Source organism: Sipha flava, unplaced genomic scaffold (genome assembly GCF_003268045.1).
Source record: "Sipha flava isolate LNK unplaced genomic scaffold, YSA_version1 217_pilon_pilon, whole genome shotgun sequence".
NCBI classification, from domain to species: Eukaryota; Metazoa; Arthropoda; class Insecta; order Hemiptera; family Aphididae; genus Sipha; species Sipha flava.
The window spans coordinates 901,396-918,262 of record NW_020272843.1 but is presented as its reverse complement, the minus strand read 5'-3'; the positions used below and the strand labels follow the sequence as shown (position 1 = coordinate 918,262).

The 16,867-nt window shown below is 26.9% G+C and overlaps 1 protein-coding gene across 1 annotated transcript; it reads left to right on the top strand.

Annotated features, from left to right (window-relative positions):
• The first annotated feature begins 1,926 nt into the window (after positions 1-1,926).
• On the top strand, positions 1,927-15,103 carry LOC112683050 (androgen-dependent TFPI-regulating protein-like). Its single transcript, XM_025553902.1, has 5 exons — positions 1,927-2,162; positions 11,196-11,342; positions 13,963-14,180; positions 14,639-14,799; positions 14,861-15,103. The coding sequence occupies exons 1-5, from the start codon at positions 1,956-1,958 to the stop codon at positions 14,923-14,925; spliced, it is 798 nt and encodes a 265-aa protein (XP_025409687.1). The 5' UTR covers positions 1,927-1,955; the 3' UTR covers positions 14,926-15,103.
• Positions 15,104-16,867: the final 1,764 nt, after the last annotated feature.

The window sequence follows — 16,867 nt, the reverse complement described above, 5'->3', positions numbered from 1 at the left end:
AAAATTGAATACTCGAAAAGTTATATCAAATTGAGTTACTCTATTTTATTGAAATTATACATAAATTGACTAACTTTTGTGTGTACACACGACTACTATCCGTTAACCAACAAATCATTTTTATTCAAAACTTTAATACTTCTCGAATGATTTTTAACATAAACGTATAGTGTAGTTTAAAATTAAAATGCATTCAATTAAGCTAATTAAGCATTATACGAAGGAGGAAATAAGATGGAAACATAATTATCAATATTTCCTTTGTATGAAGTATAACTTTAAATGAATTTGATTCTTATCACGATACATTCATCATTCGTAATTTTAGCTATAGTCATGCCATACGGATAAATAAATAAAAAACGATAACTATACTTTACGTACCATGTAGTACATTAGCACGTGAACTTTACAACTGATATGAGGTTGAGTGTTTTTTAATTAATATTTTGAACCGAGATAAGCTAGTGAAATAATATTTTATGTACTATTTAAAGTTAATTGAGGTGCTGAGTTAAGAAAAAAAAGTGTCAGGTCCGCTTAGGTCAATAGTTTTTAAACACTATTGATCTTGCCGATTAAAAGTATTAAACGTCTATAAAATTACATCTATATTTATTTGGATTTTTTTTAACAAAAATAATGCCAAACCCTATGGGATTAATTATCTAACCATTTGAGTTTGTCAAATTATACTTTTGCATATTAATTTTATTGAATGAGCCATAAATATATTCAGTATAAAATATTATAATAAATACGTTAGTATTGAAAAATGCTAAATTGGAAATTAGAACCAACTGTCTAATACCCTATCTTAAACAAAGTTTCAGTCATACTTAATACATATTATACTTAAAAATTCCGTATCAAATTATCTTCCAGGGACTATCAAATTAGGTTAAGTACAAAAAATATAATCCAATTTTGTTATTGTTTTAAAACTTAATAGAATAATTAAACAATAATAATTAATACAGACTGGTGTATTTATATGCATTAAATTTTAGAAACAACAAAAGTATGTAATAGGAGTTAATTAATAGGAATTAAAAGTTAATTTTTATTTTCATTTAAAATCAAACTAATAATATACCTAAGCAATATCCTGCCGATTAGTCCGGTTCATTTTTATAGGGAACTATACTGCTTATCAAACGATTATCTGGCAACTTTATGTACCTTGAAGACCTCAAAACATTATTTATAATACATGTACATATACATATATACCTACATATATTTTCATAATTTTCGTATTTTATCTGAATTACAGTTTAATAAACACAAAAACTACGTTCTATTTTGCAAGATTTTGGAGAAATAATTATTAATAAAAAATCACAATAGTGTAACAGTCATACGAGATTGTCAGGTACCTGGTAAAAACTTTGGAAATATCGGCAAATTTCGCTCGGCGAGACGATAATCGAGGTTTTCCGATGTTTGCTTTTAAAAGGAGTTTTTAGAGCTTTTTAAGTGGTTTTGGGGACTAGGCCCGCACAAAAATGTTCTTTTTTTGTATTCTTTCATTCATTAAATGTTATTATTTTACTATTTACGTAAAAATATATATTATAAATGTGAGTAGCCAAAATGTTGTCCCTCTAAAATGTTATCGGTGCCTATGACCAACACACACACCACATACACAAACGCACGCACGTACGCGGGCACATGCAGAGCGAGATTGTTTAGAGGTGGTGCAAAATAATAGCGTTCGGCACTGCAGAGACCACGTGATTAATGGTAATCGAGTCCAAAGACCGTTTTTGGCCGATAACGCGTACATCATTATGGGCTGTGCGATTGTAACCGATTTCGTACAAAAAATGTTAGCGTGGACGGCGGTGGCGGCGGCGGCGATGACGACCAATGCGTGCGCGCGTTCGAAAGATAGGCGCGCGCGGCAAGTGCGTTACGAGCGTCCGGGCAGCCGATCATTTCGGTCCGACATGTACACCGAGGCGCAGACGGTCAGGAGGACCACCGCCCGCCAGCCACCAGCGGCCATCGTCCGGCTCGTGGTGCACGCCGTGCTCGCGTGGCTGTATGGTCACGCCATGTGGATGTCCGGTTCCGTGGACTGGGACTCGATCTCGTACCCAACCATCACCGAAGTGGGAAAGTACATGCGGTTCATGCTCACGCTGTGGACGCTGGTGAGTAACGGGCGCGCCGTGTATACGTACCGACCGGTGTAAGAGCGGAACCGCGGCTGGCAGTGTCGGTGTAACAGGTAACCCCCGGAAAATATTAGCGGCGAGGTTAAGATTTTCCTAGGCATATTTTACCCCTCGGTAAATATATCCTAGGATAATTTTACCTCCCGGTAAGAATTTACTAAGAATATTGTACCTCGAGGGAGGTATGATTTTCCTAGGATATTATTACCCCCCCCCCTCCCACCAGAACAATATTCCTACGTTCTAAAAACACAGTACAAATACAATTATTTTTTTAAGCTATCTGTTTTTTAATGTAAAGACAATGGTGTACGTATGAACGTTATTTTATTAATAAAATTTGTTTTTTCTCCTTCCTGCTATCTACTTAAAATAATTTTTATTAACAAATCATATGCAATTTTAGATTTCATTACCACAATTTTGTTAATTTTCTATATTTTATGATTTTCCGGTACCTGGCGTAATAAACATGTAAAAAAGTTCGCTGTAGTCGATAAAGCCTTTTTCCAAGAATACTATGATTTCGGTGAAATCGATAAACATCTGGTTGTCACAGTATTATTACCAATCTAAGGAAACCCATGGTCAATAATTAGATACCAGACATTTGTAACACACGTATACACGATAGTATACTAATCAAAGGTTCGTTTTTATTGGCCCGACCGGGTCAGCTAGATCATTGTATGCGTTGCGACTATTGTGACAATATAAAATCTATATTTTATTTTTTGCCATCTATGCTCTGCCCCGGTGGAAGACGTAAGCGCCAAAATGAGATAATAAAAATTAAAGTCGTATCATACAAAAGCGCCCAAAATCCTAGGTATACACAGTGAGTAATGAATGTAGTGAAAAGTACAGATATGTGAAAAAAGTGGGATTAAAAAATCAACTAATTTATTAAATTTATATTTATTTGCATGTATAATGTATATCATAATTTATTATTGATATTTTTTTTATAAAACCGCAATTATTAAATAACTACTTAGATAAAACAGTAATTTTGGTGCTTATATTAAATGTTAGGTATAACAGGTATACAATATTAGATTGGTGCTTATCAGGGGCGTATTTAGACTTGCTTTTAGGAGAGGGGGAACTCAAATTTTTTCTTTAATTCAGGTTCAAAATTTATAAACAAAATTTTGGATTATATTTAAAATCAGGTGAATCCTTAATATTTGTGGTTCTTTTTTTTTTTTTTAATCTAATGCTGGATTCACTTAGAATGGTCTCTTGTGTAGTTCTTTTTTAACACTTATCTGTGTTTTGAAAGTTTCACTTGTGATTTATTTAATATTTCACTAATTATACTTGGTTAGGTTAGGTTAGCCCATATATAGACCAGGGCTTTAATCAAAATAAAATATATTGTTTACTGTTATGGGATATTTAAACGTTACAAGCAGTTGAACGTTTAACGCTATAAATAATTTAAGCGTTATTAAATTTAAGCGAATAAACGTTATACAAATTTAAATTTTAAAAACATTTCCTTGTACCGTTATTGAAAATTAAAACGTTATGAACAATTTAGCGTTTTGTGTTATTTAAATTAGTATTAAATTTGAAACGTTTTCAAATGCAATACTTAGCAATCAATACTATGTAAAATAGCATTACATATTTTAAATATTGTACTACATATATATATATATATATTACCTTTAACCAGTGGTGTATTGGTAAATATATTTGTGGGTATATGGACTAAAAAAATATGGCTATTAATCCTAAAATAAATTTTCTTGCTTCGCTCGACAGTTATTTTCTCTCGATACATTCGAAAAAATGTAATTAATCTTGTGTAACTACATGTTTATAACTTCTATTAAGACTATAAAATATAACACCACAAGATAACATTTGCAGTGCGTTATAAAATATATGATGCAGATTTAAGAACCATGGGTTGAATATTCACACTTCATACTATTTTATTCAATGTTATTCACTACCAGTGGCGTATCCAGGGGTGGGGTTAGGGGTAATAACCCCCCCCCCCCTCGAAAATGTTTAATGTATGTATATTGTCTATTGATTATAATAAAAACACACAAAATTCAAAAAAAATTGAATGTTACATTTTCTATAACCCCTCCCGAAAAAAAATCCTGGATACGCCACTGTTCACTACAATTAAATTATAACTGATGATGCTTATTTATATATTATTAGTTAAAAAATGTATGCTGTTTTAAACATCCTTTTTATATATATATTATTTAGATTACCTAGTAATTTAAGTCAATTTTACAAAAATAACTATGTTTCAAATCATTTTTACTGATAGTTATAAATATTTTTACATGGAAATTTCTTTTATGTTTCAATCGTTAATCGTTTTCTGTTATGTTATTCGATATTAATTTTAATCGTTTTTCGTTTCTGTTTCGTTCTGTTATCGATTTCAATCGCTTTTTGAAGAGTTTATGTTATACTTATAACGTTATAAAAACGTTTTGGTGTCCTGGTATGGACACTAAGTATCGTTATAAAATGATCCACATTAAATAAATTTGAAATGTTTATCTCACATACATCATATATCACAAAAATAATCGATTCCTTAAATACGGATTCAAGAGGGGGAGTCGCCCCCTTCACCACCCCCTAAAATACGCTTCTGGCGCTTATGTTATTACATATTTTGGCGTAAATTATAGGTAAATTTTGTACCTTTGGCGCTTATGTTACATAGCCCTCTGTCCTTCTAGATTTTAATTTTCTAAAAATTGGTCCGATAGTAACTTTGAGTTGACCACCCTTGAACTATAGCATAGTTATTATTTATAGTTATCTACATTATTTGATACGTGCCTACATTTATACATAATTACCTCATATAGTCGTTGTTATTGTCACAATAGTCGCAATGCATACAATGATCTAGCTGACCCGGTCGGGCCAATAAAAACGAACCTTTGATTAGTATACTATCGTGTATACGTGTGTTACAAATGTCTGGTATCTAATTATTGACCATGGGTTTCCTTAGATTGGTAATAGTACTGTGACAACCAGATGTTTATCGATTTCACCAAAATCATAGTATTCTTGGAAATTATTTGTAAGGCGTTATCGACGGGCGGGACACTTTTCGGCCAAAATGAACCTTTCCCTTTTCGGCCATTCTGGAATGTCCATTTTCGGCCAGTACACTATTTTGGCCACCAATTAAAAATATTCTACACGGTTTTTTCTGTAATACTATACCAATTATTTTTTGTATAGTGAATCATATCTTAATAAAAAATATTAAGTTACATTATATTATAAATTTACACAAAAAAAAAAAAAATAAAACTAGGAAAATTTAATTTTTTTAATAACTGTAGCACATGCACACATATCCTCTATATTCCTCTATATTAAGACTTATTAGGGATTACTGATTATATTATGGGGAATTCAACATCTATACGTTAACGGTCGATAAAAGTAATAATTAACAACTATCTATACCTATAGAATATCTTTCATCATTATCATCGTTCTATATATTAAACTTATATTGGGAATTTTCTTTTATCAATTTATCATAAGCAAAACTCATAATTTTAATTTTTAGATATTATTTTACTTTACATAATACGAGATTTTAATTTTTTAACATTTTACCAAAGTTAACAAGTTATTAATTTATTTACTATTAAAAAAAATCTATATATATTAATATTTTTATAAATGCTTACCTATAATATCTATGTACAATAATTTATTATATAGAATGAATTATATTAAAAATAATTAAGTTCCTCAAAGTAAGTTTATATCAGTGTTAAATAAAACTGACTGATATTTGATAAAAATTATTTATTTTCAATTTTTTCAAAAAAAGGTTTATTATAAGAAAATATGTATATATGAAGTTTTAAAATTGAAAATACAAATTGGTATTTAGGTATATATTATAAAATGGATCAAATTACAACCGTATCGACCCAATGACTCCATACAGAATCATTACTTCAAAAACTTCAAAAGTTGTGAAAATTAAAAAATCAAAATTTTTCTTATTTGATGCTTCTTTAATCTAGTTTCAAAAAAAAAAATTTCTAAAAGGTATTCATATAGTGGGCATCAAAGGGTTAATTGACATAATATGAGATTTTAAAATAAATTGTAAATTATGAAAATTATGACTTTATACTTTCTATATATCATTTGACTAACGTATTTTACTAAATAATATTATAAGATTATTATACAAAAAATAATCGGTATAGTATTACAGAAAAAACCGTGTAAAATATTTTTAATTGGTAGCCAAAATAGTGTACTGGCCGAAAACGGACATTCCAGAATAGCCAAAAAGTGAATTGGCCGAAAAGGGAAAGGTTCATTTTGGCCGAAAATGGTTCCACCCGTTATCGACTACAGCGAACTTTTTTACATGTATATTACGCCAGTTACCAAAAAATCATAAAATTTAGAAAATTAGCAAAATTGTGGTCCTGAAATCTAAAATTGCATATGATTTTTTTATTAAAAATTATTTGAAGTATATAACAGGAAGGAGAAAAAACCAATTTCATTAATAAATTAACGTATATACTTACACAATTGTCTTTACATTAAAAAACAGATAGCTTAAAAAAATAATTTATTGTATTGTATATTTGTTAATATTTTATTGTATTTGTGCTGTGTTTTTAGAACATAGGAATATTTTTCTGGTGGGGGGATAAAATAGGATAGTCATATCCACTGAAGGGGGTATAACGACTGTGTAATGCCGATGTTATACGTTCCGAGCAAGAACGGTTTAAAGTTGCGTAATCACGGTACGGGATTTGTTCTTTTCAACTTTATATTTTCCGGCATTTTTCGACCTACCGTCCAGGCACGATAGGTACCTGCCAGCGATCATACAACGAAGTTTTCCCAACAAATACCGACATATTCCCACGGTCTGTCCATTATAGTAATGTATATACCGACACGGTCCAAGTGGAGAAATTGCCATAGTGAACACTGACTGGGCATTATATACAATCCCCGTGTTTTTCGAGATACGTGAATAATATTATATACATGGACTAAGTATTGTCCAAAAAATGGCCAGTACTGACAGTGTCAAGTGAACAAAAAAATGCTTTACATAATAATAATAATAAAAATATTATGTTTAAGCTTAAATATTTATTTATTTTTTTGTTACTCATTTGAAAAATATTAAATAATTCAATAAAAAAAAAAAAAGAATTGTTGTGAACATTAAAAAATAATATCGTAATACATTGATACTTATATACGAGTATTTTGATACGTAATTACGGAGTTTGGAAATGCATAATATTCCAGAAACTTTACAATTGTATTTCCTCGTATCACATTTTTTAACACAAGCGGAACGGTCATAAACTTGACCTCCTAGATTTGAAAACCGTTCAGCTACTTCTTTGAGTGATAATCGAATGTAGGATACCGGAATAAACTTATAGGTTTAACGTGTGATATAAATTATACATAGTGACCGTAAACAGTCTAACATTATAATATAATATACATTACATATATATCTATAGTATATATATAATATATAATAATATAAATAATATATACTAATAGACAGTGACGTAGCCAGGATTTTTAAATGGGAGGGGCTAACTACTTTTTTGGATAAGTAAGGTAAGAGAGGATATGAGAATTCAGCCTTAACCCCCCCCCCCATCTACCATCAAGTTTCTGAGCGTAATTCAAGCATTTTAGTATAGTTTTAAAAATATTTATTAATATATAATTTATAACAATAATAATTTTGGTTTCAGTGTTCAGTCACTTGCTCCACTCTGACAGCTGCATCCTCTTCGGCGAATTTCTGGCAAATTCAGTTATTATTTCACTTTCATCGAATTGCTCTTTTTTATTTATATTAGCCATAGCTAACCCATTCAGTCTGTTTTCCGACATGGTGTTTCTTAAATAAATTTTTAAGCGATTAAGTGCTGAAAACGTTCTTTCCGGAGTGAAAGAGGTAACTGGTAACATGGCGAATAATTGTAAAAGTATTTTAATGTTAGGTCGAAGATTGGTGTGATGAGAGAGTGAATCAAGAGCAGAATTCGGTTTTGGAATAGTTTTTTGACTCCATTGTTGCCTCCATATAAACAGGTTAGCTCTGATTGTAGATGAGGTATCATCATGGAGATCTTGGACATATATTTTAGCAGTTTTTATAATATTTTTATCGTCATACATATTTAAATTGGCGAGAATAAGTCCTTCAAGTGGCATAACATCAATAAGCCTTTGATTAAAACGAGCATCCATTGATTCTATTAAATAGTCAAGATACATTATACATATAAACACGGCCCTTGGGGGAGCTATAGCCCCCTTAGCCCCCCTCCCCTTGGCTACGTCACTGCTAATAGATATATAATATAGACCAGTCATTGTAATATTATTATAACTAGTCAATAAGGGAAGTTAATGTTTATAATTTTCAAAGCCCAAATATTTCTTACATTGTATATAGGGCGATGATAATTTACGCCACATGCCTATAATATATATCCACCACTAACAGAAACATACCGAATGCACCTCAATGGTGTATTTAGAATTTTTTTATGGGGGGGGTCCAATTAATTTTCCAGACACATTTAAGCGGGGGACTCCACTCCCTCTCACTCCCACCATAACACTTAAAAATAAATTAAATTTATTACAATGCATTAAACATTATGTATATGATATATGGTAACTCTAAGATCGTTTAACACTTTTAAACCATGTACTTTTTTTTTATTCACTAGGACTTAACAAATATATTATACTTATTTACAGCAATTTTTATTTAAAAACATATTTAAGCAAGGGTTCTTCATTTTTTTACATCTTATAATCACTTTCAAGTTTACTTGCACATTCCACTCGAATAAAAATCTCTGTAAAATAGCTGTGACTTGTGAGTATTTTTAAGAAAGCAGACATATTTAAAAGTAACATGATATTGAAAAATACACAAAATGAGACAACTTAACTATCCATAAAAAAAATTAAGGTTAAGGGAGATTCATCCCCCATATCCTCCCCCCCGTAAATACACCACTGATACACCTATATTTTTCTCGACCTATCTTTGTAAAATCTTAATTTTAAAATAGAATATCTGCTAGTACATCATTTTTTGGACATTTCTGCATTCCTAAAGTTACTTTTTAGCTTCTAACCTTTAATAATGCTGTATTATCTTCATAGTTTCTTAATCCTTGTATTGCAAAAATTTTTAAACGAAAATAATAACAAAATTTAAGAATATAAGTATAAGAAATTATTACATTATTCTAAATATTTTTTAATCACACTATCAATATATATATATGTATATATATAAAATATGAAATCGAAAGTTCATGATTGGAGCATTATTGTATAATAAATGCTAATAAATATGACAGGTTTCAATTTAAAAAATCATCATCGGGTGTAAAACAACACATAATAAATATAGTTAACCTTGGACGGCGGTATACATCAACTTCTTGGATGAAAACAATCAACTAAAATGAATTATAGACGCATTATTTTTTTAATTATCAGTCGATAAGTTATATCCGTAATGCTGATTATTGAACACTAAATAAAAATCTAGGGTAACATTTTATAAGAATTAATAGAATACTTTTGGGTATAATGAAATATTTTCTTTTAACTAATTTAAAACACAAATTTAATATGAACAAAAATGTTTTCATTTATTAATTATCAGAATAACAATACTTATTTATCTATATAAACAACTTTTATGTTTTAATATTTACTTAAAATTAATGTATTAATATTTATTTAAATAAAAAAAAAAAAAATATAATTAAATTAAATTATTGATCATTAGTAGGGTAGAGAACTTGAAGTATTTGAAAATTTGTTTTGCACAGGAACTGAAATAGCAGAATACAAAACAAATACGTTTCATAATATAATATTTATTATATATTGTTTAAACTAGCCAAATTTAATTTTCTAGTATAGAGTTTAAAAAACATCTAATATTGATGGATTAATAAACCTAGCTATTTAGGGTAAAATTCTGTATTACAATGATAAATATAATAAAATAATAATATTAACTATGATTTCTGTACCACGATAGGTACCTAATTCGGTTGTCAGACTTTATAACTACTATTAATGTTCATATTATAATATTACTTCTGTTTTTGATTTTTTTCTATAAAAACACTTTATCTTTAAATATATGTCTTCGTACATATTATTTGTATGTTATTTTATGTATTTTCATCTAATATAAATCATTCTTATCGGATTATATTATTGCTATACGCTTTATGCGCATTTGATTTTTTATAATAAATAATCACCATTGATAATAAAAAATACATTCTTGATAGAAAAACACATTTTGCTTTCTTCTTAAGTATTTTTATTTTTATATATAAACACACATTAATTTTTTTATTTTATTCTATTTATATCATATTGGGTGTAAAATCTGGATTTCTAGATAGGATTACACTACTAATTAAATTTAATAAAGAATAATATTCACGCGATTAGGATTTGATAATTAATTCTCACTTATTCTGAAACCGATTTATATAAAAATGATTTAAAGTTACATTTAATTCTATATATTATAGTTATAGTATAGCCATATTTATTATAAAAATGATTTATATTCCATTTTTTTTTTTTTTTTGTATAGTACAAATATTAAATAATGTAATAATAATAATTAATGATAATTAATAATAATTAATGTATTAATAATTAAGATTTTATTATATCGTGATTTATATTTTATTTTATTGAATATATTTTTATTATTTAAGTACCTATATATACAGTTAATTTGTTGTATAAAGTACTAATATTCTTAATATTTGTATTTAATTTTAATTAATTAACATCAAAGAACAATAAATACTTTGACATAAATATAGAACAAATATTACATACATCATGAGAATATTAGTAAAAATATTGAATATTAAAAAAAAAAAATAATGTTTTTTTTGTTTTTTTTAGTGTATGCATTTGGGATTTTTTTCAATAGCTACTGTATTGGACTTTTTTGAACTACTGTCACTGCCTGTCATTATTAGAAAAATTAACAATGCAATTCGAGAGATAAATGACTTTTTTTTCATGACCGTTATGGTGCCATTATCATTGGTAAATATTTTTTTAAATTCTTGCGTCAAATACATTGTATTAATAAGAAACAAATACTCCTACGATGATTATTAATTAAAACAATGCTCCAACTTGTAAATAAACTGGAATATTAAAATAATTAAAAAAAACCACAGCCAATGGATATTTTATACATATTGTGTTTTTTGATTAATATTTATAATAAAATAAAAGTTAAAAATGAAATAAATTTTTAACACTCGCAAATTAATATATAAATAAATAAATGCTTAGCCTGAAGTATTATTATATTTGTAAAGTATTACAAATACTGTATCTATTTATATATTGTTATTATTTCTTGTACACTACCATGCACATGCACATGTATATGAGTTATTTACTCACTTCCTTGGTTTTTTTTTTTGTCCACTTCGCGTTTTTCTACCCCCGAAGAAATTATTTTTCAGTACAAATAGTATCAAATCGTCTATTATGCAATTGATCATGTATATAATATGTACGATAATTAGTATACAAATTTCTAAAATGAGCTTTATTATGCGTTAGTGTATCAATATATACTATATAATAAATATGTAACAATAACAATTATATATATAAGATGCGACTTTAAGGTTGAATGCCATACAAGAATGGTTGAATAATATTTTTGTATTGGTCTTATAAGCTTAAAATAATGTGCTATTTCTCTCAAAAATACTATTCTGAGTGAAAGAGATATTGTGAATTGATTTATATTTTTAGAGATGGTTATTATAGTAGTAGAATCTACATTTTAAATATAGCAGACTACAATTTCAATGTATAATTTTTGCAAGAAAAAGCTAGGTAGGTGAGTAAATGATATTAAAATATTATTATGTTCCCCTGTGTAACCAAACTACAACCGAATAAAAACTAGAAATTTTTTTCAAGTACTATTATGAGTACTAAATAAATGTTTAAAGTATCTACGATCAATATTTAAAGGAAAACAATTATTTAACTAATATTATTTAATGAAAATTCATTAAAATTTCATTTTTTAACACTTATATAACTTTTTTGTGTCTTTTCACTAATTTTTTGTTTTGCTAGAAAGAAAACATTATGAAAAATTGAAACATATATTTAAGCCTTTCGTACTACTAAAATAGTCATACGAAATAAATAATAATAACTACCAAAATGTAGCAGACTTTCATAATTTTTATCGTTTTGTCAAAATGTAAAATTCAAACATTAGTTATCTTTTCTATTTTTATTAATCAGTATGAAATATGTAAAAAAAGCCTTATGTTACATTTTCAAAACTTTTTATCAAACCAATTTTCGAGAAAAGCTAAGAAAACATGAAATTTTTAATTATTTATAAATAGCATAACAAAATCTTTTGGAAATCATACAATATACAGAAAAACATGATATAATCATTTAGTACAAATTTCAAGTTTTACGAAAATAGATTTTTGAATGATGATGAAAAGAATTTGATTTTGTTGAAAACCGGTGTAACGTAAATGTAGCCGTTCTTTTAAAAACTTTTCATCAGTTTTTTTTTGTAATTATTAAGAAAATATTGGAAAATTTATCAAATTACATCCTTCATTAATATACATAAATCATATATACTTAAAAGGAAATTTATATAATGAATTGACAAGTTTTTAAAAATACAAAAGACTAATATCACATGTTATACTGAATTTCCGATTTGGCCAATATTTCAAAACCTACTTAACCTAATTTTTCATAAACCTTTTTATAACCTTTTCATAAACATTATATATTAATTAATTAAAAATTCTTGAACTTACAAATAGTGATAATTTATGATAAATTTTATATCTTAAATCAAATTGCATGATTATTTTTTAAATTTTAATTAATAATAAAATGTTGCTTAAGAATTTTAATATTATCAAAATGACCTTTCTTAGTGAAGAGAAATAAAACAATTTTAATTGATTAATGCGTAATATACATAATTTTGTGTTTTCAATAAAAAAATATTAGAATATAATTTATAGTTCTATGTAAACAACTTTTAAAAAATAAAAACAATCATACAAATACAAATATACGATTTATATACAAGTAATAAACTATGACAATAAATAGGTAACATATATAACGTATAAAATTTTTTTAATTTTATGGAATATATAGGCAACAAAACCATCTTGCATCATTATTTATAGCACTTATATAGATACTCATTAGTCAACGGAGTGCTTAAAAAATATTTGTGTTTGCGATCAAATCGATAACAAAATCGAATAAAATGTTAAGAATATTTTTGAATTTCATACATAAAAAATATTATTTTTCCTTTTTATATTTGTTTTTTATATTAAACATAGTGAAATTTTAAAACGTCAAGGAAAAGAGTTAATGGATCTGCATTTTTTATCAAAATTAATACAGTATTATTCTTTAATTATCTAAAAACTTTTTTTGTTCGGCCATCAATAAATAAAACCAACTATACAAGGATAATAACAATAACACAATGATAATCATCTACTTAACAAAAATAACATTTTACAATTGATACGATCAAAATAAAATAAATAGTTATTGCATATAAATTATTTAAATAAACATACTTTTTAAACTAATTTTATATCAAAAATCATATTTGAATGTGTTTTAGTGCGTCTGCGGCGGATTTTGGGCTGCTTGGATATTGTTTGGTAATGCTGTTTATCCGTCAGAGATAAACAACATTATCCCAGTATTTATTAATCATGTGTCACATTCAACACCTATGTTCGTTGCATTCATTGAACTACTGCTCATTTACCATCCATCGCCAAGAATAAAACCAGCTATTGCTAGTCTCCTCACTGTTGAAACTATTTATTTAGCTACGTAAGTTATTCATCATACACGATTATATGCTAATAATTATACAAGTTTTATTTCATTTTCAATTTCTGAAATATAAAAACGACTAAATAATTGTAGCTACAATTACTTCTAGTACAATTATATTCTTTTTTAAATGTATATCACTAGCTCACAGGAACTTATAACTCATTAATAATAAATTTTAATTTGATGAACGTAAACAAAATAAAAATAATTACTAACTTTTAACGAAGCCTTGATAAGTATATTGGTAATCGACTTGCATTTAAAATGCTATTTATGTATGATAATTATATTTTTAAATTTAAAATAACAACAAATAACCTTAAAAAATGCGCTACTATCTTTTGTCAATTGCAATATTATGTTCATGACCACATAATATAGATACAGAAAACGCTATAGATTTCTTCGTAGTAATATGTTATTAAAATAACTGTGACAATATTATTTATCAGGATGATCGTGTTACGAGTTCAAACCGGAAGATGGGTGTACCTATTAATCGACATTTATTTAGATACGATTCTGAAATTTATCGTAGTGTTTTCATTCCTTAGTTACATTATACCTACTATTTTCTTGGTTACTTGTCTCAGACTCAATAATTTCGTTTGGGGTAAGTTTATAGTCATTCAACTATTAAGCCTATTAACTTAAATTTCTTTTCAATTTTACAGGTTTTAGAATAAATCAATATGATACAGAAAATGATTCACTTCAACGCAATAAAAAAATAACATGAAAATATAGTTATATATAAACATGTGTAACAAAAATATGGTTTTTAAACCAATTATTTTTTTTATTTGTTAACTCTTTTGAATATTTATCATAACTTTTAATTCTTGATCGATGCATTTTATGTTCGTTAATCATATATTGTATTAAAATAATAGTTTATTTTTTAATTTGATTTTTAATACAGTCCAAAAAACATGTTATTAAAATGTTTATAATGTATATATTATAGGTAATGTCCACATTGTCCAGGTAATTTACACCTGATCCATATTAACCGTATAACATATACATTATCTACCTTAAGTATATATAATTTGTACATTATCCAATGTGGATAAAGTATGAATTAGAAAAAAAACCAAATCATATTGATCCGTAAAAACTAATTATTTATTAAGCAAACTAGGTATTGTTAAGTTATTATTTTATAAATAAAAAATTAAATATAGTAATTTATTGGAACAGTTCAAAGTCGGGTGCCATTTGGCGTTACAAAATTATCTCCATATTTACATTTAAATGTAAGACATATACTTTTATATAATAAATATTTAAAACCTTGACTGCCGGATAGATATTTTGTATTAGATATTTCACATATACTAAGTTATATATTGGCTACTATTGGTTATATATTGTTACTATAGTGGTCTATTGGTCTCAAATGATTGTTTTTAATAAATTATTTACATTTACCTATGTTATGTCATATTCTGTTTTCGTTAGAAAAAAAATGATTGCCTTATTATTATATATATATACACTATCATACATGAAATGTTATCAATCAAAAAGAATACTTAAAAGTTCTATCGTTTTTCTATAATTATTAAAAACGATTCATCAATAAGACACATTCTAAGTTGAACGTGATAATTTATCGGGTCTATTTGGAACTGCTAAGCCATTCAATGAAAGCAAATAAATACAGTTTATTCATAACGAGTAAAGCAATACTATGATTACCAATAGATACATCCGAAATTAAAATAAGTAGTTAATATGTATATTCATGAAATATTGAACACTCGAATAAATAAGTTAATGGAGCTGTAGCTATGCATTATATTATAACATTAACATCAGCAGATTGTGACACAAACATTTGTAACGTCATAGAAAATATTTCGATTTCATCATATATAAGAAATAATATGTATTGAAATACGATGAAAAAAGTCGAAAAGAAATAAACTTTACAAAAAAACCTATTTATATAACATAAATGTATAGTAATAATAATAATATAAATTCATATATTGATGCTTTTCAACTCAATCTTGTAGACTGAAAATTTTGTTAAACACAAATATTATCGGAGATTGCAAAAAAAATTATTCATAGATCAATTTTAAAGTAATTTGTTTATTGATAATCGTTTTTGATTTTTTCACCACGGTCTTCAAAAACAGTATTTTTGTATGAAAATCGTAGAAAAAAATAATATGTAATTTCATAATTGAAACCGTTATTTGAAGTCAATTTAAAAAACAGGTCTAAAACTGTATAAACCTATAATCTACACGATTATAAATTGGAAAGGTTTAGTTAAAACAATGTGCTAGCGGTTTATTGAAGTCAAATTACTGTTATTAAATATATATCCGTAGTTTGTTTAGATTACTCTTGGTAAATTTCACGATAAAATCGTTAGAATAGCCTTAAGTATCAGCGAAAGTAACTAAACTTTTCATTTTATTTTTAATTTCTATACACTTTTTGATACTTAGCTATTAATTAAATAGAAAATCTTTAACCGTTTATGTACTGGACGAAATACTCACAAAATTACATATCAATTTTTAGTACTCTACAGAAGAAATTATACATAATATTCACAGCATGACTTTATTGTAGTGAATTACATAAACTTACACATCATCATGTTCCTATGTGAACGCCACCAAACATCAACTAGTACTGTTGGTAATAATGGTATTCTA